This window comes from Carassius gibelio, chromosome B7 (genome assembly GCF_023724105.1).
Source record: "Carassius gibelio isolate Cgi1373 ecotype wild population from Czech Republic chromosome B7, carGib1.2-hapl.c, whole genome shotgun sequence".
NCBI lineage: Eukaryota > Metazoa > Chordata > Actinopteri > Cypriniformes > Cyprinidae > Carassius > Carassius gibelio.
Genome location: NC_068402.1, coordinates 12,228,169 through 12,254,093, shown reverse-complemented (window position 1 = coordinate 12,254,093; position 25,925 = coordinate 12,228,169). Strand labels below are relative to the sequence as shown.

General features: G+C 37.9%; 1 protein-coding gene across 1 annotated transcript; it reads right to left on the bottom strand.

The window, feature by feature from the left end:
- Positions 1–589: 589 nt before the first annotated feature.
- On the bottom strand, positions 590–25,925 carry LOC127962006 (exostosin-2). The gene is made up of 15 exons (XM_052561402.1): positions 25,735–25,925; positions 24,360–24,700; positions 24,037–24,260; positions 23,733–23,822; positions 20,705–20,821; positions 20,425–20,620; positions 19,705–19,844; positions 19,013–19,106; positions 14,730–14,861; positions 10,413–10,602; positions 6,394–6,560; positions 4,596–4,739; positions 4,311–4,439; positions 2,355–2,437; positions 590–1,579 (listed from the first exon to the last, which is right to left on the bottom strand). Exons 2-15 carry the CDS (start codon positions 24,672–24,674, stop codon positions 1,441–1,443), a joined length of 2,160 nt encoding a protein of 719 aa, XP_052417362.1. The 5' UTR covers positions 24,675–24,700; positions 25,735–25,925; the 3' UTR covers positions 590–1,440.

Below are 25,925 nucleotides of genomic sequence, written 5' to 3'. Positions count from 1 at the left end.
GTGTGTAATTGGTCATTCAGTGACATTTCCAATACTTAACATGTTGCTGAAATTTCCTTACCAGATTTTCACTTTCTTCATGCAGGAAGAGTCAGAACAGGAATAGATTTCTCTTCACAAGTTCACTCCCCATGGAGATGAAATGAATTTATCTCAGACGTGCAGGCTTCTGAACCTAAATCACTCAAAGAGCTCAAACATCTGCTTCTGGGCCCATACAACAGAGGCAGCTGGAAAAAAAGACGACAATTCATCCAAAATCTGCACTAAGTCAACATACCATCAAATTAGGAATGAGAATACTCAGAAGTGACAGGAATGAAAACACAACAATGAACATGAAAACCTCAGAACATTTCACACCAATCAAACTCCAGCAACAACTATTCGAAAATGTGCCGAAATGGCACCTCATTCATTCTCGGATTTGAGGTCACAAAAGGATGACAACTTGTAAAGCATCGTGAATGCGTAATGAATGCCACACTTACATTGCAAGATGCTTGAAAAACAGCAAGATGCAAAGGTCAAAAAAGCATGTACACAGAGACCAACATTTAACAGCCAGAATGACCAAAATGCACATCTCTAAATGTTTCCACACCGTTTATTACATATAATACTTCTTAATGTAAAAAAACAAATAAACCACAAACCAATTCAAAGAAATGGAGATATCAAAAAGAAATGTGACGAATTTCATGAATGAGTTCTTTGCAATTTCATGGCATTTAACCATACTGTTATCAACTGTACAATATATAACTCTGCAAATAGTGTCTTTTAATATCTATTAATACCCAAAATAAGCTTTAATTTTGCAGACATAAGAGTTGAACTAATTAGGGAACATTTACATAAAATACTTTTTTTCTCCAGCAACTTTCAAAAAGTCAGCAACTGAATATAAAACGAAATGTTAAACTGATATAACTCAAACTTTAGTATTAAAATCACTAACAGTGACTGTGCAAAACAATATTTCATGTACAAGCTAACGGCCCCAACTCAACATCTTAGATACTCCGTTCAAGTTACGCTACAGTTTGTTCAGCGTGATGCATATCTTTAAAATAAAAAAACATCTTAGACTATAAATGTAAAATTACATTAATATATATCTTCCACTGTTGGCTGTGATTCATCTGTATGCGTTTACTTTCCTCACACGGCTATAGTGTCAACCACAAGGAAGGTTTAAGACCAAGCCAAGCTCAGACCTGTCCTCATCAGACTTGATGTATCGTCCTGTTTTAGCAACTCGTCCTCAAGAGTGAAAACATGATAATAAGTTATACAGTGCATAATTTCCCATTACACCAAAAGTAGAACGGCACTCCTCATAAGTCATTAGGTCAGATACGGAACGAGAAAGAGAAATCCTGGAGTGCCCATAGCCTGTTTGAGAGATAAAAGTGGTGGGAAAGAGCAGTGGTAGTGTCACAGACTACCAATGTTGGGGAAACTTTTGAGTTTCTCTGGGAAGTCGTCTTTATAGAGTACTGGATCGGCACGGTGCTCGACAACCTTCAGAGGCATGGTGGCAAACACAGAGGCGAACTTGTTTATGCACTCAGACCTGGAAAGAAAAAAGAAAGAGGCTGAAAAAAGTGAAGGAAAAAGGGAAACATGGATCTGATGCCAGTGTTGGAAAATTTGTCTTCCAAAAAATGGCTATTCATGGCACAACTAGCGTTATGTAGAAGCATCAGAATCATGAAGTGCATGCACAAAGTAAAACAGGGATCAGATGTTTTCAAAATGCCTGGCATTCCCAGGACCTTGCACTTATGACAGGAAATGTATCGAGAGAGATCATAACCAGAGGCAGGAACCCCTTCATCAATCTAAACAAGTGTGACCCCTGGAAGGGTTCAGCAGTCAACGGAGCACCTGATTGGCTGCTACCACTCCATATTCACTTCAAGGTCAAACACTCTCTCGCAGGCTGCTTGGCTGCTTTAATGCCTCAAACACAGCTTGGAAGTATGAAACCAATCATCAAGACTGATTATGCTTCAGCGGATGAGGAAACGGTTGTGATTTTCAAGGAAAATCAATTCAAGCCTTTCTGATGAATGCTTCGCGTGGTTCATACATGAATTGAAACACAGAATGAATCAATGATTTGTGGTGAGCCTCTGACAGAGAGGAAAGTCACAGTTCTTTGAGAAGGAACGTTTTTCGTAAAGGTCCAGTGAATCTGAATGTTTTGATCTGAGAGCACAGGAAAGTATCTTCTACTGCGCTACAATGAGCCAATTGTTGGTTAAACTCACAATGTGTTTCAGTGGCCAAGAATGCTGCCAGAGCCCCCTCTGCCCACCTAAAGGGAATCCCTGTTTATACTGTACCTCTCCACCATGTGCGTCTGGTCTAGGGACAACCCGTCAATCGCTGTACACTCCGGGCATTTGAATTTCTTCCGAGGAGTAACCTAGAGAAAGAGAGAAAAACAAATGTGATGTATGTGATCGTTTGAACTCTTCTGTTTCAATCTCAAAATAAGTCTCAGTTCTCAAACTGTCCATTTTATTGTGGAATTGTTGTATTATTTTGGTTTTCTGTGTCCATCTTGCAAAACAAGTCCTTCAAAGTTTGTCCTTATAAAAACCATTGTCTCATAACACTGTAAAACATATTTTTGGTCTGACCAATTTCCTTTCTATAAATACTCATGAGTTAGTATGTTATACCCTTCAAAATGGTTTCTCAACAACAGCCTGGTGACGCACCTAGCAGAAAGTTATAGATGTCTCACTAGTTAAAACACCTAGTGTTCTAATTAATCAGCTTCTTAGAATTTTGAATATGGTGACATCAAAAACATTCTCAGAGTTGGTTCCCAAGGAGGACTGGAGTTGTAATCACTGTCCTAAAAGATACAATGTATTTCAGTGCACTAAACTCAACCAGTTTTTTATCTGTTCTGACCACGAAAAATAAAACTGTCTGACCTGCATGCATCTGTATTTAACAAAATTAATGCTGGGAAATCATGACACACTCCTTATATTAAAAAACAACAGAATCTGACACAGCATTGATAAGATTGTTTAATAATGAGCTGGGGCTGCAATGATGGGCTTCTGTAAAGTGTGTGTATGTGTGTGTTTGGGAGCTGAGTGGGAGGAGAAGACTTGATGACAGGTCATATAAGTCAGATGTAATGAGAGAGCAGTCCGTGCCCATGGTCTAGCTAAACGACCGTATCTGCCGCACTCATTAGACAAATGATGTACGACCCCTGTGCCCCATCCCTCCTTCAACAACACACAATTGACTGACACTCTCCACAGTGAGAGCGAGGGGTTAGGGCACTAGGAGGTGTGGGTGATGTGGGGATGTGGAGGAGAGAGGGGAGAAGGTTCACGACGTAACTGACTGCAGAATGAATGTGCCCCAGTGAGCTTAGAAAAACAGAACGTGCAGGAGAGAGGCACACAGTGACATCCAGATAACAGAGGTTAAGGCCAGGACTTTACAGTCTGAAGAGCACCTGGACAGAGTCACTGTAGACAACAGAATATAAAGGCTTTAGGAGAAAGGTGAAAGCTGATCAGAGACAAAGCTCCAGGGAACACTGTCAGAATCCACACATTCTTTTGGGAATGCCCACATGGATTTTGTAATGATATTACTTTTTGCCTCCAGATTGGTCAGCCTGTCCGATTCTTTAAATGAAAGCCCTAATAGTTTTCAATATTAACGGTGTTGATTTGCTTACAATGTTTCCTGCACTACTTTTTCATGATGGCACTAGACTGCTACTAAATCCCAAGTGCTACGACAAAAAAGTAATATGCGAGTTGTGAGATTGCAGTCTTAATAAATGTGATGGGATTTGGTTTCCTCATTGTAAAAAGAATTGCATTGCAGTTCAAAGGTTTGGAATCAGTAATATTTGAGAAATTTTCACTTTTATTCAGCAAGGACACATTAAATTACTAAACTGAAAATAAAGACATTTATAATGTTACAACAAAAGAGTTCCATTTCAAATACATGCTGTTGAGCATACCATTTATCAAAGAATCCAGGAAAAATGGATCACGGTTTTGAATGGGAATATACTGTATGAAGGAAACACTGTAATACCGTAAAGGTTTTGGCTTTTGATATTCGTTTCCATTAGTGATTTGGGTTGGCTAAAGATGGAGCTTTGTGTACTCTTATTTCAGAAAAGCAAAAAAAAAAATTAATAAATCTGGCTTTCCATGATATGGCCCATTTGATTTCCTCCAAAGTAGTTGCAGAACCAAAACAAACAGGCACTATCAGAACACAATCATACTCTGAGGTTATGTTACCTTTATTGGGGCTTTGCCAGTGATGTTGGCCACAAGGAAATTCATGGCAATATCTTCACAGTTCATATGAGCATCCACCCAGTTCTTAATGTCTCCAGGCATTTTATATGTGTAGAGATAGTTGAAGTACTGGAAAGGAAACATAAACCATTTTAATGAAAAGAATGACCTTAATTGAGGGTTTTGAATCACAAATAACAATAACCCCTATAACATAAAGGGAAAACAGGGACATGACAAGATTTTGGCAGAAGCAATGGAGTCTATGAAGGATTTGTGCTGTACCTTATGATAGAACGCAGCTCCAGTCAAGACCATTGACACTTCATTAGTCCACTCAGACTCATATTTCCACTTGCCCATTTCGTGGTCCCATAAGTGGAGCCGTCCAGGATATCCGACCAGCCTATCTGGAAACTCACGCCACACCTACACACAGAACAAATTTGAGACATCATATAAACCAATCACAAAATTTAAGACCATAAAGGATCAGTCAACTGTTCAACAATTACCGTCGTTTTAGATAATACTGACTTCAAAGGGTGGTAAACCTTGAATATCTAAGGTTAAATCAATTAAGTCTAGGTCTAACGGCTTGTTAATCCCCAAAATTACAGACAGGCCTACCATAGAATATGATGTAGAAATTCTTGAATGTCATTCCCAAGTAGCAAAAGCAGCTAGTGTTTAGCCATGCAGCCATGCCTAAAGCTGTCTTCCATTTCATACAATTATCCATAAATTACACTTCATTCTCTCAATAGTGTATAAATGCCTGCAGGTGAGTTGAAGGCAAGCCTGTAGCCATAGACAGCATTGGTTGTCCTGTCATACTTCATATATGAAAAAATGTAATTATATAAAAAAAAAAAAAAAAATAGAGACATCAACCATAAGGAATGCTTTGAGATGCCGAGCACAGATTTAGGCAATAGAAGATGGTTTGAAAATCCTGCACTGCATGTAAACTCAACTTTTAAGTAGGAGTGACCCAAAGAGGTACTGGGATCACAGTTCTGCTCAATCATCATAGTGCATGAGGGGAAGACAATTAATCCCTAGTTATTCAATAAACAATCCCTGGAAATACTGTGAAATAAGGCAACTACTTCAATCGAATCCATTTAACTATTAAGATAAAAGCTGTTCATCCAGTGCGATAATCTGTAAATCACATGCAGACTAAGTATACTACCATTTACAGACCTGCAGTCTGTCTGTTTTGTTCCTACACAAGCCAAACTAAGGAAGGAAAATAACCAGGTTCCAAAGAAAGCATCAAATGCTCAAAAACAAGCTCTAAGTATACAGGGCAAAATGTATTTCTCCCTGAATGCAGTAATAGCTCAATCTGAAATCACAAACTAGTTTCCTAAATTATAATTAGTGCAACCAAAATGAAAGTATATTACATTTCAAAACTTTGGGGTCAGTATATATTCATCATCAAGTTTTTTTTGTGTGTTTTTGCTTGGAAAGGCTTAATTTACATCATCAAATATTCAGTAAACAATAATCTCAAATAACTGTTTACCATTTAAAAATATTTTCATATGTAATTTTGTGATTTTAAAGCTGAATTTTCAGCAGTCATTATTACTGCACTCTTCAGTGTCACTTGATCCTTCAGAAATCATACTACGTTGGCTCATTTTAAGGTCAAGAAAAATTTATTATCAATGTTGAAAACAGCTGCTTGATATTTTTTGTGAAAACTGTTATACTTTTTTTTCAGGATTCCTTGATGAACAGAAAGCTCAAAGAACAGCATTTACTTGAAATGGAAATCTTTTGTAACATTATTTGTTTTACTGTCATTTTCGATCAACTGAATGCAACCCTGCTGGAAAAAAGGCATTCATTTCTTAAAAAAAATAAAAATAAATCTTACTAGTCCCAAACATTTGAAAAGCATATGTGCTATGTAAGAGGTCTGGTTTGCACCTAGATGCAAGACCCATTACAGAAGCAGAGACTGACTTCAAGCTACGCGTATATACTAAACCTTCATCAGTGTGCTATGTACATATATTTTGTAGTAAGTAGTAGGACACAAACAGGGAAACAGTGCTTTTACTACCTCATATCCAAACTGCAGCTCATCTGAGGTCAACATGATGATGTCATCATCAATGGCCAGGACAGCTTCTGTTTCGATCTCATCAAACGGGAAGAAGCGATTGCTGAGCTTGTTTTCTTTGGTGCGCAACACTTTAAGAGGTACAGCGACTTTGGGCCAGAGCGACTCTGTTACGGAGAGACGGAGAAAAAGAAAACAGTGAGCTAATAATAATAATAATACACTGTTAGTTTCAGAGAAGATGAAAAACTATGAGAGATGGCAGCAACTGTGGAAAAGAGAACGTGGGTGGATAAATCTAAACACATCACGTAGTAAAAGCACATATGAATCTGACCACACTTACATTCTTCTCAGGGCAGAAGAGACAACGCTCTTTATTTTCAGTTGTGTAAGAGCTTGGGAGGAGTTCAGAGCATGCAGAAGACAGATGGCACACACAGTGTCACCTCATAAAACTGAGGAGAGAAAGTCTACTGGAACTCAAACACAGAGACCCTTAAACTGGGGGAGTCAGCAATTACACCGCTACCCCAAAGCTGGGGTATAGACCCTGGAAATCTTAGAAGATCTAGAATGAGCTCATATCCGTTAGGTCGACGCAATTCAGCCTAAAGTGTACTTCCACAAGATGACACAACAAACTATGAAAGGAAAAAAGAAAAGTATTTCCTAGCTGCCGGAAAACCTCCATGGCCTCAGACAAAGGCGGAAAGAAGAGCCAGATTTTCACAGGCAAGTAAACTGATACTGTCACCACATCCAAGCCTGGCATTGAGGGTTCAACAAAAACAAATAAACGCGGCCAAGATGGACTACAAAGACAAGTAACATTTTAACAACTAAAACTAACTGGCATAATCCAGAGCACCACAATGCACAAACTTAGACATTAACACATCATAAATACGCACCATAAGAACTAGCAGGAATCTTGACTGCGTCAAACAACTTGCGAGAAAGATTTTAATGATCTGTAATCACTTCCTTGCGCCCGTACTGAAATTTCACTTGGGCTGTACTTTACAGCGGGTAAAATAAGTATAGAGCACATCACCATTTTTCTCAGTTAATATATTTCTAATGGCGCTGTTGACATGAAATCTTCACCAGATGTTTGTAACAACCCAAGCAATCCATACATACAAATAAAACAATACAAATAAGTTCAGAAATTAAGTTTTGTGTAATAAAATGGAAAGAACCTGGGAAAAAGTATTGAACACGCTAACTGAAATTTATTTAATACTTTGTACAAAAGCCTTTGTCGTTAATGACAGCTTCAAAATGCCTCCTGTATTGAGAAACTAGTCGTATGCATTGCTCAGGTGTGATTTTGGCCCATTCTTCCACACAAAGTCTTAAAATCTTGAAGGTTCTGTGGGCCTCTTCCATGAACTCTGATCTATAGTTCGTTCTATTGATTTTCTGTTGTATTTAAGACAGATGATTTGCTGGGGCAGTCTAGCAGCAAATTTTCTGAAACCAAATGAGTGTTTCCTTGGGTGTGTGTTTGGGATCATTGTCTCGAATTTCTTGAATTCAATTATATGAATTTTGCCAGTGCTACACCATGATGTTCTGGAGTGATGTGCAGCTCCATTTGACATCCCAACATGGTGTGTATTATGGCACCCAAAGAGTAACATTTTTGTCTTCAACATGCTTTTTCTTCAGCAACAGAGCCTTTGCGTGGTGAGCGTGCACTTTCTGAAGAACTCCACAAGTGGTCCTTGGCTCGTAGAAAACTCTTCTGATAATTATTTTTACTGCTCTGTCAGAAATCTTGTGAGGAGCACCTGGTCGTGGCTGGTTTATTGTGAAATAATATTCTTTCCACTTCTGGATTATGGCCCCAACAGTGCTCACTGGAACATTCAGAAGTATAGAAATCCTTCTGTGACCAATGCCAGCAGTATGTTTTGCAACAATAAGGTTGCAAAGGTCTTGAGAAAGTTCTTTGCTTTTACCCATCATAAAATTTTTCTTGTGTGACACAATGGTCATGAGACACCATTTTATTAGCCATCAGACTAAACCAACTAAAATACATTTTCACTGACAAGGGGAAGGAATGGATTGCTTTCTAATTACTGATAGATTTCTGCTGGTGTCTTGGCTTTCCATGCCTTTTTAACCTCCCTTTCTTCTATTTGTGTTCAATACTTTTTCCCCGTGTAATTCTACTTTACTACACAGAACTAAATTCCTGAACTTATTTGTTTTGCTTTCTTTGTATGTATGGATTACTTCGATTGTTTCTGACATCTGGTGAAAATTGCATGTCAACAGCACATTCAGAAATATATCTATTGAGAAAAATGATTATGTGTTCAATAAAGTCTTATTTTACCCGCTGTATGTAGGTACATTTTAAAAGAGCTTTAGCAAATTATATCCCCTGTGACACCACCATATAAAAGCTCTCCTCCCTTCCTCCCTAAACACAGTCCTATTGTCAGAAGTTGCCAGCAGCTCATTAAAATGACAAACAGTCAAGAAATGGGCTGCTAAAGCTGTTTGAAATAAACAAACAATCAGTGATGGAAAAGGGTGTGGAGGAAATCCATCCTCATCACGGCCTGAGCTCCAGGTTGACCCGTGAACAGACCTTATTAATTCTAATGGGTCACAAAAGCTTGAGCCTGGCTTCACTGATGCCTCTAATCAAAGGCAACAATGAATCATTAGTCTACTTCAAAGTATTTCCCTTCATAATGGCATTACTTAAATCTATGTAGAGGATATATTTAATTCCCTATTCCGTTTTTTCCAAGGGACTTCATAAACAAACGCATACCTAATCGCCTTGTTAAGCAGTATCATTAGAGGCAGAGCCACAATAAATAACTACTAATATCACCTTATTTTGACGTGTAATGGGCCATAAATTTGACCAGAGCTGCAGGAAAGCGAGACCGTTATGGAAACAATCCTTTTGGTTTGACAATAAAGTTTAAGGGTGGACGTCTGGTGAAAACAGGCCATATATCACAGTGAATTAAAACACACTTAATTGGTCTAGTCAGGAGTAATAGGATGCACAGATATTAACAGCTCATAGACGGTCAATAAGAAAAGCCAAATTTCTGCAATCTCAACACGTGCATCTATATGCCAGCGGCAGTAACAAACATTTGGGTTCTCACTCCATATCGTAAGATAAACCAGAGAGGTTTGGCCACAGACCAAGGCACATCATGCTTTCAATTCTCCAACCTCAAGAGGAACATGATTTGGCAACTCGCTGGCTTATCATTCATCTGCTCCATATCAGGGGTTTCATGTCTTTTGTGAAAGCCGCACACAACTGCATTTCATATGAGTGTCACACTTTCATTCTTTAATAACTGAAGCTGTCAGGAAAACAGTGTAGATTTAGTCACAATCTCTTTTAAAATTCAACAATTTACTAACCAAACAAAATACATGTAGTCAAATGAAATACGTTTTATTATCCTGATCGAGAACAACAATGTTACTGAAGTTCTGGCAGATGTCAATAACAATTTTATGTCAATAATTATCTTCATGCTACGGCTAGTAACAAATAAATGGCTGATATTAAAACTGAATGTTTTTCTATATTTCATAATGTTTAAAATAAATATAAATAATACAATACATACTAAAAGCAGTCATTTTAAATGCTAAAAGTGAATCTAGGAATGGATCTAAAGTCAACCATAAGCAGATGTTTCAAAGATTAACTTTAAATGAAGGTTACATAATGATGAAGGTAAAACATAGGGAAGATGAGCATACACAATTAAACATAAAATATTAGCTGATACATATTTATCCAACTGCCAATACATAGTAACCCCCAAACACTCTTAAAAAAAAAAAATAATATAGTACATATATTGTAGTAGTAGTAGTAGCTATTTATTTTTATTGCCTTGTCAGCATCTAAGGCTACCTTCACGGCAAAAACACAAGAGTTACCAAGTGAAAACAGCATTTAAAACGACATATAGTAGAGATATATAGTGCAATCCTACAAATGTGACACTAACCTTCAGGGGGGCTCTTGTTCTGGTTGTTCCACACCACCAGTAGTTTGGCCAAGCTGGGCACCTTGGAGATCTCAGTGATGACCCTAAAGAGACTTTCGATTCGATCATAGGTCAAGACCACAGCCGTGAACCCTGGTGAACGTGGTGGTATAAGAGGAAGGAAAAGTGGACTGTTCACACTTGTCCATTTCTGTTGAGATAAAAAAACAAACAATTTAAATAAGTCAGTGTAGCTGTTGTCTTATCTATACAACAAATGCAAAGACTTTCCATGACTTATTTAATGACATAAAATGCATTAAGAATAACAGCAGCCCCAGCCAAAACATGGCTTTATTTGGAAACACGCATGGACTATAAAATTTAAAGATTACTGAGAATGCAAAGAACCAGCAGTGGTGGGTAGGTGATTAAAAGTGGCATGGAATGTCGAGCGCACAACCAACAAAGTTTAGAGCAGACTTAACAAACAGCTGAAGCAGCATGCCATGACCTTTCACTGTGCCAAACATTCACCTAAACCTTCTCCTTCAGACGAAAATAAAATGCCAGGATCTCATTCCCTTTAACCAAGAGAACTGCTATCAGCTGGACTTGAAACGACCTAATAAAGAATCTCGATCGTGACTCTTTTAAAATTTCTATCGCAGTTTAATCCACAGAAGGCTTTTGTGTGCATAGGTGCTACATTCCTTGCGGTAGTCTAAATTTCAAAAAGTGGATGTTTTCCTTAGCTGACCTGAGTGAAATCTGGCAGAGAGCAGAAGACGAATACAACTTGAAATAACTTGAAGATCCGATACAATGTGGTTAGATATTAAGAGCTAAGTGAAATACTTCCTTGCTCCAGGCTCTTTGTCATTCCATGGCATCCGTCCATCCTTTTCCTGTTAACTGTTATGTATCTGAATTTGATTAGAATGTTAAACTTCCTGGTGTTCTTCTTGAAATAAAATGCAAACACATGGTATCCACTGAAGCTTGGTCAAAACATCAACAGCTCGTAATATTTCCCTTCCTACAAAATAAGAACAGAAACTGAGAACTTGATTCCAGTGTCATTTGTTATGAGCATTAGTTCTAGTCAGCACCAATCGGCATGCTTAATATCATCAAAAATTATTTCTGGACATACTCAAGCTTTGAGCTGTAAAATAGTTAAATATTAGATCTAAACCAATCTCTTGGGTATAGAACTGTATATTGGCTAACATTTCTATTTAAAATAATTTCTACTTTATCTGTATGCTTCTTCCACAATTCTGGTAGTTATAAAAAGCGTTTTACTGTGGCTGTTAATCCATTAGACCACTATCAAAGCAAGCTCGAGTTTTAATGTAATGTGATACACCTATTAATCAGCACAATTCCGATTCTAATTTGGATCTCTTTTGTTGCTATTTATCCCAAGCGGTTTTGTCGAGAGTGGAATTTTATGATCACACTCCAATGAACTCTGCTGCAGCAGGGGTGCAGATGAGTCCTGGCAGGACTGGGGTGAAGCAGGGGTGCTGGGACGCTATCGGCGTCAGTGGCTGTCTCCTGCCAGTGTGGGGCTTGGCTCATCTTCCTGGCCCGCTTTAAAACAGCCTGTAAACTCCCAAAGATGCACGTACTGGAGCCCAGATCAAGTGACGCTGTAAAGTAAATACTGCGAGTGCTTAAAGGGCCTCTGATGCGGTCATGAAGACTGCTGTTTATTGGCCTCAAGGATAAGAACTGAACGCAGACTGAGTACACAGAGTTTCTTTACCGTTCATGGTCTCTTCTATTTTGTCAGTAGAGAAGAGACACGAAGCAAGGCGACATATAACAAACAGCTCGGTGCAGCTCCAATGAACAACAATAAAAAGAGTCTAAAGAGTGCTTCACTTTTAATTTGAAGATTAATTTGAACAGTTAAAAACAAAACAAAAAAAAACTCCCAATGCAAAAGGAATAATTTTGGACCTGGTTTGAATAGATTTAGTGTGAAAGATTATTTGCATCTGGTGTACAGATCCTAAACTCTGTAGCTGAAGCCAATTCCATTTTCATTTCAAAAAGAAAGAAGAAAAAAAAAGAAACGCCACCAAAATCTCTCATTTTGTCAATGTAAAATTCTTACTTTTGTTGTGAGGCCTTCATTTAAATGTTCCTCATAACAGTAGTAATAACACTTCCTTTAATCAAGGCGTGTGTTTGATTAAAAAAAAAAAAAAACTAAAAAGGCCACACAATAAGAGACCCCCAAGCAGAGATGCTATGGCGCTGATAGTCTACAGCAAGACTGTGGGCCCGTTACACCCTCCTATCCAGCAGCTGCTGAAGGTGCCCGCAAATAGAGAATCGTGGTTAACCAGCTCCCTCACAGCGTCCGCCACGGTCTGTCACCATGGACACAGCCGTCCTTCATACAACATCAGTCAACCATCCTGCTAATAAAAAACAAACTTTATATGCCAATGGAAATTTCTTTGAGGTGCCTGACATGGACACCAAAAGCAGAGGGGGAAATAATTAAAGTACCACTGTGACATATAAGTGGTAAGATGAATAAAGAAGAACACTGGGGTGTGGTTCAAATAAGCTCGGTCTGAATGCTCTGATCTAATTGGGCAGGCTCCAGTGCGGTTCGGCACATGTCGAGACTTTGTGATTTGTTAAAGTAAATAAGCAGGAAAACAAGACTAATTTTTTATTCCAACAGTCAACGCCAGAATATTTGCTCGCGGTTAGTCAGTGTTCACCTGCTATTTGGAACGAGCCGTAAATGACCGGGCTCTCAACTTTTGGCTTGTTTCTGTGAATGCAGATTTGCTCAAAACAAAAAATGGAGACACAGAGAGAAATTTCACACCTGAAGACGTGACTGTTATTATCATTTCGGATCCGAAAGTGTACAGGCTAGATACAATTACTCAAGAAGAGCTTGTTATTGGGCATTAGAATTCTTTTGTCACACGTGAAAAGAAGAGGTTACAGGTGACCCGAGTGATGGTGAGGGATTGCATGCCGTTTCATGTTGGCTGAGGGGGCTTGGTGAGTCTTGCAGCTGGGATCATACTAGTACAGCTTTAGGATTAGTCGAAAATGGAACCCAGATGAAAGCATGGACGCCTGTTCAATTGCAAAGGCTCAGTGTGGAGAGCATTTACCTCCAGATTCTCATTGAAGCTGATGGGCAGCGATTGCTAACATCACAGAGACTGGGCTAAAATAAGAGCTGCATTCTAAGTGGCAGCAGTTTCCTGCAGATTTGAACTGTCAGGAACAGGCACCGGTCACGTTGCTTTAGATTCGGCCTTCAAACAGATGAACAGTGCCTGCCTTCTTTCCAATTGCAGAAAGAAATAGGATGGGAAATGTATACATCACTGGGACACGCAAGGCACATACAGCACATGTTTGCAAATCACACATCTGAAGTAGTAGCGTATTTTTTTCCTCAGCTCTATTAACCTTCAGCATTTAAAAATCTGACTCGGCATTCCAAAAACGAGTGACGTTAAGAATTCTTCACAGATAATAAATGTATGATGGAACATAAAGCATTCGTTTGGTAAGCAGAGGCTGAATGCGAGTTCCCTCAGAAGTCAAGCACAAAAGCTGCCTGTCCTGACAACGTCTCCGAGGCAGAGCTGGAGAAATGTGCTTTCAATTATGTCCCGGTGGATATAGGAAAGCAGAACAAGAAATGCACTCGATTTATGTACTGCTCCGATTCTGCCCAGCGTGTTTTTACTGAACATTCAGAAAGTATTTAATATTTCCCGTAACGTTAGCAGTCAAACAGAGTTAGGACTATTAGCCTCTTGGGGGTCTGGATCCCTCCATTTGATCTGAATGGTAGCGTGATGCTGAGAACTGGTGAAGAACAACAACAACATCGAACAAAACCCCTAATGAACTCCACACTTCTGCCTTTTCTGGTCTTAGCTGACTGTGTTCAGAATTTAGAGAAATGGAAAAACAATGTTGGATTAGTCAGTTTTCAGCACACAAGTATGAAATGGGATCTGTGCTCAAATCAGGACTGACTTACAGACAGACGACTGTGCTTTATGTGATGCTGGAGCATTGTGAGACTCATAGCAATGTGCAATGTTGTCTTTACAAATCTGTCTGCTGCCACTGCTTAGAGACGGCATGTAAAAGCTGAAAATTATAAGCCCTCTTCTTTTGTGTTTAAATGCCACAAGCTAATTATAACTAAGTTGTCCATAGGTTGTATCTTAATCTAACATGCCATATAGGCATGAATTAAATTTTCTGCAAACACACTGAATGTCTTAACAGTGAAATGCATTATGTAAAACAAAAAAAAAAAGTACTTACAACTACAGGAGGATTGTTCCACTCTTCGTAGGTACGAGCTGCATAGGGGTAGATGCGATCGTTAATGATCTGCAGAGTGGTCATGCCAATAGCATTCATGGAGCTGAAGTAGGCTTCCCAAAACCAACGGGCCTAGGGAACAATAAATGGCATGGCATTCAAATATTTGTAGTAAGAGTAGCAAAGTAGAGACAAACTGATAAACAGAAATATATAAGCACACAAAAACCATGTGAAAGATACAATCCAAAGGCATAAGATAAAGCCTCTCACATCCCTTTACTCCCACCATCCTGCTTGTGCCTTTACGACCCGACACAATTTCAAAGGCAAAACAGCCCATTAAAGACTGGTGACATGACTGCAGGGACCATTCCAGACGGTTATGAGCCCTTTAGACTATCAGTCTTTTAACTTTTCCGCTCCAGTGGCACTGAGACTACAGCTAAAGTTTAAGGGCAGAGGTCGGGTCATTTTACTCCACACCAGCACAGGGACATGCTGCAATGTCATCACACTTTTGCCATGTTACTTGAATGCTGCTATAATGCTGATTAACACAGATTTTTTGAAATATTTTTGTTCTGTAAATATATGTTCTGTACAAAAAGTTTGGGGTCAGTATGATTTTTTTTAAAACGTATATTTAGCATGGATTACTAAATTGTTAAAATGTACAGAACAGTAAGACAGTAAAAAAAAAAATTCTTAATGAACAAAAAATTATGTTCTATTCAAATAATCCTGTTTTCAACATTAAGAATAATATTATGAAATTATTCTTGAGCCCCAAATCACCAACATCTAAATGATTTCTTAAGGATCATGTGACCCTTAAGACTGGAGTGATGACTGCTTTGCCATTACAGGAATAATTGAAACTTACATATATATTAAAACATGAGAAAAAGTTATTTTAAATTGAAATAACACACACACACACACACACACACACACACACACACACATACATATATATATATATATATATATATATATATATATATATATATATATATATATATATATATATATATATATATTTCTTATTTTATTTATTTATGGTATTCTTAATCAAATCAATGCAGCCTTAGTGAGAATAAGAGACTAACATTTTTTTTTTTTTTACTGGACCCAAACTTTTAAATTGGATTGCACAATATGAGAAAGAATTTTATAATATCATTAGAGAAATAATTTTATAATATCATTAGAGAAAAAACCGGCCTATGCCAGTAATTACAAAATTCTGGTTGCTGATGTAAAATCATCTCCACTTTAAGCTGTAATAATTAAACCCTGATTGTTTAAGAAAAATCAGTATTTGCCAAATATGAAGGTAACAATCTCTATGCATATTCTGTCAATACAAGAACTCGCACTCTTTCCTTCTACTGCTGATACATTAACAAACCCAAAGCTCCAGCAGTGAGGGGTGAGGAGCACATAAGAGTTAATTACCCATAAAACAGTGTTATCTCCTGCTAGGAGGCGCCATGCCGCAGTGACCCAGCTCCACCCTTCCTGGTCCTTTCTGACCCTGCTCTCTTTAACAGGGTCGACCAAGGGCATGCTAGAGGCAGCCTCATTACCTGGCCTGACCGCAAACAGTGTCTAACTACAAAGAGTCAAATGAGACCAGGCACCAGGGTGAATATAAAAAATAAGAATAATGGCGCTCCAACATTTTCCTGGGCCAATTATTGAACAACGTTAGAGAGCGCTAATGGTCTTTCTTTTCAAAACAACAATTAACATTTGATTTATTGTGTCACTGGATGAAACAGAGGTTTGAGCAACATTAAACTCAAGAATCCACTGACCATTCCAGTTACTCTCAAGTGAACTGAACTCAGCGTAGCAAGGTTTTTTTTTTTTTTGCTTGCTGCACATCTTTTCATTGGTTGCTGTGTTTGTTGTCAAATACTCAACCCAGAACTCAGTTCAGCACATTAGAAGAGTGCAGTCGCCCCCCTTTCCATCGGCCCCTAAGGGCCTGGCCCTTAAACCTTAAAGAAATACAACTACACAAAAACAGCTTTTCTTTTTATGGAGAGGGGAAGAGGATTCAAAAAGACTTTCTGATCCCAAGGGGAGCGCAGCCGCCCATAAATCAGCTTGTGATGAAAGTTTCCTTTCCGACCAGGAGAAGGCAGAGAGAAAACCGCACCCACCAAACGCTGAACCCGCCCCGTTTGAACGCTTGCAAGAATTTTTATGAGGAGGGAAGAGACGGAGTCTCATAAGAGTACGCTGGCTGCTCTTCTGACACATCTAAGGTTGTTCATATGTTACACTCTTAAACATGCAAGAATAATTCCTTCATCTTATAGGATATCATTCTATAGAACATGTAACTGTTGCTATAATAACTGTGGATGAGAATCATAAAAAAAAAAAAATGTATGATTCAGTTCCCAATATTTAATAATTCTGGTTCCATAAATGATTCCTTTAGTACTTCTGAGGAATAAATATTTAGAAAAAAGCAAAAGCAACTTCATTAATAAATGTTTTAATAAAAACAGCTCATCTGAATCATTCATTTAGAAATAGGTTAGACTTGGCACTGATTGCATTGTCTGGTTGAGATTCACCAAAAAGTAACGGCTCACAAAATTGATTAGTTCAAGAAAATGTTGGATAACACAGCTTGTGCATCCTTGTTCTGACTCACTGAAAAGAACAGATTCATAAGAGTTATGAATGATCGACTGGACCACGCTGGTTGGTGTGCATGGTTGCGATTCACAAATGAGTCATTTGTTATGGGAATCTAAGAATACTTGTCCTGCTGCAAATGTTTTCAGCTTATCTATCCTAAATAACTGCCAATATAACAAATAACATCTATCTACATATTGACAATACTAAATGGCCACTGGGCAAAAGTACTGAGCATATCATGCATGCAAAATCTATATATATGTGAATATATGCAATACATATTCGACTGATCCGTGCATTTCTAACACTCTTTGAACCCTGGGGAGGGCACAACCAATTAGTAAAAGGACAAGAGACCATTTGATGAAAAGACTTGGCGATCACACATTAAGTACAGTAGCTGGCTGCTCCCTCTGTTGGTCGAAATGCAGAGAAAATCCACTTCATCTATTTCTCACAAACGTCTGTAACACTTCTGCCTCCTATTGTTTGCGTCATCTGCATTTTACGCAGTCCTACACTGAAAGTTCAAGAGGGTTGTCTTCTGGCAAGATCAAGAACAAAGTAGTAGGATTTTTTTTTTTAATCCGAGTAAGGTATATATCAAGAACCACTTCTTTTGTACAATGGCAGCCATACAATCGCTCTGCTGTCTGGAGGTGGTATAGGCTAGTAAGAAAGGAGTGGATCAAGATGTGTTCAAGTGTGGGCTGATATCTCACTGGCTTCATGCCATGTCATAATTCCAGCGCAAGATGTGTTTCTGCACACTACGTCCTAACACCAACCAGAAACCTGTGGAACTAAACTACAACATTCTCCTCGCACAAACTATTCAACATCGAGCTGAAGAACTGGAGACTGTTCAAGAAGCCAATGCCAGTGGAAGCAGAATGCAATTATTATTAGTTATGGCTAACGTATAGTATTCCACATGGGTATATATATTGACCATAATTATTACAGAGTGAAACCAAAAGATCTCTTTACATGCATTCCATGTGGTTTAAGCACTTTCGCATAAGTGTACAGCTGAAAAAGCTGAAGTGGAAAAAATAGAGTGTAAGTGTGTGGTTAACAATTTGTTTGGATAAAGATTCATCATTAATACTTAAAATTAGCTTTCATCATGATTTACTATGGCAGGAGAAATTTCATCTTTAGAGAATCAAAAGTACACACTTGCAGGAATATTGTTTTTGGCATTAACCCACCTGTCTAATGGTTATTTTCATAGTAGAGCTAACACTCCATTGAAACGAAGAAAGAATGTTAGTGGAGAAGAAGAGAGGTTGTGACTTCTTTAACCTCAGCTTCACCCTGTATTAAACCTGGGAGGATTGCTCGCATTTAGTCTGAATGTGACTCAGTTGCTGCTTTTGAACTTCAGTTTCGACAGCATTTGGTACAGTTTACTAATGGTCACAAAGGGCTCAGAGTTGTTGTTGTTGTTTTTTACACAAATAGCTCCAAGTGTATTTGTAATTCTGTTCAAACTTTCACATAAAAGGATGGGGTAATTGCACAAAATAACAGTTGGGTTGACCCAAGAAGTAAAAATGACCCGTCAACCACCATGATGGACAGAGGGTGCAGGTGCATGATCATATTCTAACCTGTCTCTGCATCTCCTCCACTTGTCTGTGAGGGATGCTCTTCAAAATAGTGTACATCTCTGGCAACTTCTCTTCTGGAATGACAACAGATGCCCTGCAAAAACACATACACACAAATGACTATTCAATGCACTTGAATTTCACGTGACCAAATCAATACTGCAACTTTTGGACAATAGTAACAAATGTTTTTTTTTTTTTTTTTTACATATTGGAATGATTTCTAAAGGATCATGTGACACCAAAGATTTAAGTAATAATGGCTGCTGAAAATTCAGCCTTGCCATCACATTAATAAATTACATTTTAAAACAGAAAACAGTTTATTTCATTAGTAAAAACCATTTCCCAATTTTTAATATTTCACAATAATACTGTCTTTTTACCAAGTGTAGTCTTAGTTACATAAAATAAAATAAAAACATTAAAAAGAAACTCTTACAAACCACAAACGCTACAGTATGTTAAAAGTTCAAACATTTTCATATGTAAATGATAATTGTGATTAATGAGGTCATTTTTATGTCTAATAATGTACATAAACTCTTGATTTGATAATTATTCAGTGTTACCACATGACTTTTGGAAGTGTTCAATATTACTTTTCTTTATTAGATATAAGGTGATCAGTACCTATATAAACTTTATCCGTGAACACTGGTGACTGACAACAACAGAATTTTGACCTTTACCTTTTCCAGTCCAGCACTTCAGAGAAAGGCAGAATGTAGGAGTCAGCCATGATGACAGGGACACATCCTGCCTGCAGCACATCACTTAGTGTGGCCTGGCCGAGCCGGGCCCCTCGCAGAACTACACAGAATGATGACTCCTACAGAACACACCAGAGACACATTTGTCATCTATAATAAGGATACACTCCCAGACCTCTCCAGCTACGCTGTAACAGACAGCAGTGTGATCTAGGTGTGTGGTGTAAATGAAGGGGTTGCAACGAAAAGTGCTAGAATCCGAGTCTAGAGGGGCTTTGTGATGAAAAGGGGGTGATGGCTCTCACAGGGATTTGGCCTCTGCTCCTCCTCACTGTGGAACGTCTCCCAGATGTGCTGCAGCACCCAGTCCAGATGATAAGCATACTTCCTGTCTAGACAGGGCTGGACGGGGAGATGAGCATGGTGGACAGGAACAGGATGATTTTCTTTTTTTTTTTTTTTTTTTTGCTTACACCGATGAAGAAATGTGTTGCGGTGGTAACACATTTAACACAAACGCTAGATCAATATGTTATGTTACAGTGCATGCAGTTTCTTAGTGGCAAACATGATGCAAATTTAGTCGCTAAGTGATTCTAATATTTGCAACATTCAAAATATGTTCTAAAATATTTACTATGTGAAATTTCATGTCAATTCAACGTTGTTTAATATGAATGGACGTGCGGAGATACCAACCTGTAAAATTTGTGGGTAGTCGTAGACCTGTCCTTTATAGCAGCGCTTTCTGACCGATGCCAAACCCTGAGAGAGATTACTGCATTTGTCGAGGAGGAGCAGGGCCTCCCCATTCTCCTCCTTCAGCCTCTCCAGCTCCACACGGTATTCCCGATGGATGGCGGTCTGAGATGACAGAATGAAGTAGCGCCGGGGCCTGCAATGAACAAGTATTATGTGATGTCATTTTCTGTCATTAAATATAAACTGGTTAATCAATGTCAAAAAAGCGGGAGCTCACCCTGGTTGCCTTTCAGGAAGGTCCACCTCAGCAGAAAAAGGGCTATACACGGGGATGCTGACATCGTAGCCCTGCCTGTACGTCCATGTGGAGAAGCCTCCCCCAGCCAGCAGGGCTCTGTGAAACAAACACATCGAAGATGACAACTCTGTCGCCGTGAGTGTCTGCAAAAGGCACTGAAGATAAAACACATCCTTAATCTGGATTTACATGACAAATGTGCGAACATGCCACTCTGTAGCATTTAACAGAGTTGCCTTCGTGTCAATAAAACTTCAAACAGTGCTCAGTTTGAGGGAATGGAGTGAGTATAGGGAGAGCTGCAAATATGGCCACGCAACATACACAGTCTTTTTATCTCAACCCACACATATGCACATATGGGCAGCTGGTTCTGATGAGGCTGTACGCCAAACGGAGCACAGCTGGATGAGCCCAGGAAATTCCCTACAGCTCCAGATAAGTGTTCATCATTTCAGGGCTTTCTAGTACATAAAACTCACCTTTTCCACCCAAAGCAAAAGATCAGCCAAGTAATAGGCTGAGAAACATGGCCCATGTTGCAGTAAATACCAGGAGATTATGTTTGTCTGCCTGCTCTAGGCGGCAGAGTGCTATTCTCTTTCATGATCGCTCTCAGTGCATCTTTGATCTCTGGGTCTAAGGAACACACTAGGATGATGATACAAATACACATTAGCAAATTCAATTGAAAAGAAAAAAACAAGACATCTCGTTAGGACAGACAGTTCTGGGACATTGATATGTGTGAATAGATTTGATGGGATGCATGTCTATTTTAATTAAACATTGCAAGTATTCCAGTTTATCTCAATATAAGTTGTGTTGAAACACCAAGAAGATTCTTAAATCCAGCATGGATTTCTTGAAGAGTCTGGCATCAGTCTGTCAGCGCTGTGGTTCTGACATTGTGGGCAACCGTGAAGTGTCAATTCAATCGCACTTATCTACAGAGGTAAAAGAGTGCCATTTTGCAAACTTGTTAAAAACGTTAATTCAACTATCCTGAGGCCAAAAAATATAAGAAAGGATATAAGCGCATTTATTGCTTCTCAGGTGACACTGATGCTGCACAATAACAAACCTAGAGAAACACTGCCCTCAACTGGCGAACATGACATTACGGCTGGACGATTATTACAAAAATCATAATTGTCCATTATTCCCTTGAAATTCTAATTGCGATTATTAATTAGGATTATCACAAATTTACACTGAATGATGTTCATACCATTGTTTGATGCAACTGCATGCTGTATTTTTATATGAAAATAAACAAGCTGGAAACACTCTTTTTTATAGTATTAAGCCTCAGATGTCAAATATACATCAGATCATATTTTAACTTTTATAAAAAAGTTAAAATATGAATTGTATTACAATGTTATACTAAAACTAACATTAAAATAATGGGAAGAACCCTTAAGATAACATGTATAAAGTAAAAAACGCATCTTAAGCATGCAGAATAAGGTAAGTGGACTTTGAATGATTGATTGCCACTTTGAACGATTATGCAATTGTGGCATCCATAATTGTAATTGTGATTAGAAATTTGATTAATTGTGCAGTTCTACAGTACATCCAATCTCCATTAGAAATTAAACATTGCATACAGTGACAATTTTTGCTGGAGGGAAATGGTTTTCAAGGGCACTTTGTTCTTTAAACTTTGAGGGAACTGCAAAAACCACAGTATGTCTTCAATTTATGTGAAAGACTGCAATTTAACTAAGATTAATCTGAACAAGAACGGATGCCAAACATGCAATAACATTTGGGTGTTGTTGGGAGTGTTCATGTTCAGTGTTTTCAAAGCTAAATTTGATTCAAAATATGAAAATAATTCAGCTCCCTCACTTCTGAAACAGCAAATAAAGAGAAAACTGACAGCTATAGGCCACTAAGGTGTCTGTGATACATACCGTATTTTCCAGACTATATATTTTTTTTCATAGTTTGGCTGGTCCTGCGACTTATAGTCAGGTGCGACTTATTTATCAAAATTAATTTGACATGAACCAAGAGAAATGAACCCAGAGAAATTAACCAAGAGAAAACATTGCCGTCTACAGCCGCGAGAGGGCGCTCTATGCTGCCCTGTGCTCCTGTAGTCTACACTGAAGACCTCTCACGGCTGGAGACGGTAATGTTTTCTCTTGGTTCTTGGTTCTAAATAAATGAGACATATAGTCCAGTGCGACTTATATATGTTTTTTTCCTCATCATGACGTATTTTTGACAGATGCGACTTATACTCAGATGTGACTTATTGTCCGAAAAATACGGGTACTTAATACATGTGAAAGATCACACAATGTGAAAGATCAAATCTTTCCTAGTTTACTCCAAAGCCAGAATTCCAGAATAAGAAACAGTAGTCCAAAAAATATGAGGATCTGAATATCTGAATATCCAAAAAAAAGGTGAAGTATCAAGGGTAAAGAGATTATCGGAGAATATCTTCATTACTGCTTAAAAGTTCAGGGTCTTATTGTTTTTGAAAGAAGGTCCTTATGTAATCAAACATACAGTAAACCTGTAATATTATAAAATACTAACATTTCAAGTAACTATTACCAGTTTTAATATATACTTTAAAATGCTTTTTATTGCTGTGATGGCAAAGCTGAATTTTCAGCAGCCATTATTTCATTATTTTCAGTCTCAGATGATCCTTAAGAAATCATTCCAATATGCTCACTTGGTGTTAGCATTTCTTACTATTACCAATGTTGAAAACACTCGCTCTGCTTAATATTTTTGTTGAAACTTTTATGCTTCTTTGATGAATTGAAAGTTCAAAAGAACTGCATATATTTTAAACAGGATTTTTTTTTTTTATCAAAGTAAAACTCAGTTCCACTTCTGTTTAGTTTAATGCATCTCATTTTAAAATCTTACTAACACCAAACTTTTGAATGGAAGTGTGCATCATTTCTAAAGGATATGAACATTCAGACTACCTGACATATTTAGCAATGTGCCTGCTAATTTCTACTCTCACCTGTCTCTGGGCACATCCAGAGCTGTATTGTAATCAGGGGGTCCTCCAGGAAGCATATTGAACAGCAGGTGGTTCATGCCTTTGTCCCACCTAAAAGCATATCAATACATTTATGTAGCTTGCAACAGTGAGTTATGACTTCAGGAATACTGAACATATGTTTCTAAAATATGAGTTGTACAAGAGTGCCAAACACTGTAAAAGAGAAAGTGGAGAGCTGCCAGTTTAACAAAAAATAACAAATGAACCAGTAAAGCCGAGGTAGGCAAAGATAATGAGCAAATACTGAAAGATATACATCTACCTGGGCAGCATGGCCAGTGCCTGAGCATTTTCACGAATCCGCAGAGAGTTCTGATTCAACACATCAATGGAGGGTATGAACAGACATGCTCTGCTCACATCATCAGTGTAGAAATCACTGTCCGAGATGGCGCTCAGCAGGTCATTGTATTCTCGAGACAGGCCAGTGCTGCTGATAGGCACTCCTACTTCATCCACAAATCGCTGAAGAGGATAGATGTACACCTGTGTACAAACACAGACACATCATTAATTAGATCAAAATAGCCCTGTCATGCAAAGACATGCAATCTAATAAACCTAGACTATCTCTCTTTGCATCACCTTGATTTTATTCTTGGGATTATATCCACAGCGATACACATCAAAGCAAGTGTGCATTCGACAGCTCAGGTCACCTCTCTCAGGAATAGGGCTGCTCATAGGTATCCTGACCAAAGGAGCATCATGCACACTACGACGGTCCAGACTCCATTCTGCAGAGGATTCAATGGAGTGAGGCCAGAACTGGAACATCCCAGTTGCGATTAACCCCAGTAAGACCACAGAGAAGAGGGTGATGTAGTAGATTCGGTGTTTAGTCTTCATACGGGGTATGAGCGCAGGGCCCCTGGAACCATACTTCACTGCTGCACACATGATGAGCCTCTCCAGAGACCAAATCACTGCAGAAGACAGAGATGAAGACACTGATGTTGAACATCTACACGTCAGAGAATATCATCAAATGTTCTGATGGACATGAATCAATGAAAAGACATATACTTACTGTACATGATCTTTAGCACTTCATTTACTATAGTTTAGATTTCTTAAATACAATTAATCTATTATATGACAGATTATTATAATTAATTATATGACTTATGCATCTACTGACATTTAAGTTATCATACAATTTTCTATTTATTTATCTGATTCCAATTAATCTATAATAAATTAAGTATGGCTCAACGTATAAATTAATTGGAATCAGATCAATCAAACACAGTTTTAATAAACTGAATCAGTTTTCCAACTAATGTCATTAAATGCATTAAGTCATATAATAAACTAGAATTAAAACAATGATTCGTTTAATAAATTAAGTATGGTTCAGTGTATAAGAGTGATTGTTTTAATTCTAATTTATTATATGATTGATCCATTAATGCAATTTAATTTATTATCTGACTTTCACTCTAACTTGGATTTACTATATGATTAATTGATCTAATTCCAATTTATTTATTAAATGAATAACAGGTCAGGTTACAATTAATTTGCTATATGATATGATTTTTTTTATGTGATGTGTATCATATAATAAATTTACAGGAATTAGACAATTGTTTAATCTAATTCCTATTCATTTATTATATAATTAATTGTTCTAATTATAACAAATATATGACGGAATTAATGCTGATTAATTATATTATTAGTACATGTATTTACAAATAATTTATTATATGGATAATTAATCTAATTCCAATTAATTTATTACACAGTCGATCCATCTAATCTATCATACGATTAACGTTAATCCCTCAAACTCCAGTTACTTTGTTTAAACTAGTCTCTCGCATTTCTTTACGAATAATATTTATTAATGGGATTATTTTACACAAAATGTGTACTGTCTTGAGTTGTAAATAAATCCAAAACACACTCGCTAACGATAGCAGGAACGCTAACAACTACAAAATCACGAACTAACCTTTTACGGTAACCAAGTTTACCGCCTCAAATCTCAGCACGCTTCAACAATAATCTCATTTGTTGGTCCAGTACGCTACAAAGGCTGATATTGAAATTTTTGGACTGAATTTTGTTTATTATCCCAAAGACATTCCTTATGCTAAAGGGACAGCTGACAGGAAAGAATTTCGTCTCTCCTTCTTTCGTAGT